Source organism: Colobus angolensis, unplaced genomic scaffold (assembly GCF_000951035.1).
Source record: "Colobus angolensis palliatus isolate OR3802 unplaced genomic scaffold, Cang.pa_1.0 Scaffold31, whole genome shotgun sequence".
Taxonomy (NCBI): domain Eukaryota; kingdom Metazoa; phylum Chordata; class Mammalia; order Primates; family Cercopithecidae; genus Colobus; species Colobus angolensis.
Window position 1 is genome coordinate 1,680,558 of NW_012116377.1, and position 1,637 is coordinate 1,682,194.

A 1,637-nucleotide genomic window follows, 5' to 3' on the forward strand; every position below is an offset into this window, starting at 1 on the left:
CATGCACTCTGTCACTTTATAAAATAGTACTTATTCCTTCTGTGGCTATGGTTTACATCTGCCCACATCCCTGACCTTTGAGTGAGTTACCTCACCATTCTGTGCCTCAATTTATCTATAAAATGGGGATGACAATAGTTTGCCTCCTAGGACTGCTATAAGAGTTCAATGAGCAAAAAGCATTTGGACTTGAACTTAGCACATGACAGATGGTCTCTGAGTAATAATCAACATTATTTTCTCTTAATTCTCTGGACTTGCCCATGAAATCCAGAGAATGAATTGCAATTTTCCTTTTTTTTTTTTTTTTTTTGAGACGGCGTTTCACTCTTGTTGCCCGGGCTGGATTGCAATGGCGCGGCCCCACAGCAACCTCCCCTCCCGGCTTCAAGCGATTCACCTGCCCCAGCCTCCTGAGTAGCTGGAATTGCAGGCGCCCTTCATCACGCCCAGCTAATTTTTTGTATTTTTAGTAGAGACGGGGTTTCGCCATGTTGGTCAGGCTGGTCTCAGCCTCCCAAAGTGCTGGGAATACAGGCGTGAGCCACCACACCCGGCCCAGTACTTCATTTTCAGATGCAGACATGAAGGACCAGAAGGCTGAAGAAACCTGCCCAAAGCCACTATGCTGGCGGGTGGCCGAGTCTGGGTTTAACCCAGGCCCGAACCTCAGTTCCCTCATGATAAAGTTGGGGTGATGATGTCACCTCTCAGGATTAGGTTGTGAGGCTCAAATGCCATCATGCAATCATGGCAGGCACACGGGGGCCACTCTTCAAACGTCTGTGCGCTTCCCTTGTGCCCCGCCCTGGCACACAGCCGCCCCCGCGGAGCCGAGGGATCCCAGCCCGGCAGTCCTTCGTCAGCTGCTTCTGTTTGGTTGGCGGGGACAGCTGGGCCGACAGAGAAGCCCATTGTCTCCGTCCTCTGGGGCTCTATTGTTGGGGCCTCCTCCTGGGTTGCAGCCCCGCGGACACCCCCAGCTGTTCCTTTGGCCTGGCTCAGCTTCTCCCGGCGGTGGGGGTGCGGGTCGGGGACCAAGACGCGTGCACCCTGAAGACGGTAACTAGGCCTGCTCTACAGAGGGAAACACAGGCTCTGAGAGCCTACATGCCTTCGCCGGAAGTGCTTGTCCCGGAGCTCCTGCAGACTGGACCGGGGGTGGGCTCGAGTCGGAGAGGTCACGGCGCTCCTTAGGTCACAGGCGGCAGGGCCAGAGAAACTCCTCCGCCCCTACGTTTAACCCGCGGAAACAAGGGCCCAGAGAGCGCGGACGCCAGCGCAAGGTCACACAGCGAAGCCCCGGCACAGTCCGCCGGGAACCTAGCGTTTCTAACCCTCAGCCGCTCTCTGTTTCTGCCCAGCTTGGGGAGCGCTGGAACAAGACCTAGCGTCATCGCGCCCCTTCCGCGACGCCGGTGTGAAATCGCGCGGCCCTCCCGCCATGGGGCGGAGCTTCCAAGCCAGGCGGGATTCCACCGGGTATTTGCCTGCGGAGGCGGGACTCGGGCTTGATGGGCGTTGGGGGTGGCCTTCCGGCGGGTGGGCCCTCTGTGACGCCAATACTGGTGGGGCGGGCCAAGTCGGCCAGAGCTCCGCCCCCAGAGGACGCGACTAAGCCCGGGGGCGTGTCCTGG

General features: G+C 58.0%; 1 protein-coding gene across 1 annotated transcript in view; it reads left to right on the forward strand.

Annotated features, from left to right (window-relative positions):
- The first annotated feature begins 636 nt into the window (after positions 1-636).
- HDAC11 (histone deacetylase 11) overlaps positions 637-1,637 on the forward strand; it is a 27,450-nt gene continuing 26,449 nt past the window's right edge. The window contains exon 1 of the mRNA XM_011950656.1: positions 637-1,482. Within this exon, the coding sequence (XP_011806046.1) occupies positions 1,445-1,482 (38 nt within the window). The 5' untranslated portion in view covers positions 637-1,444. The remainder of the gene's footprint in view (positions 1,483-1,637) is intronic.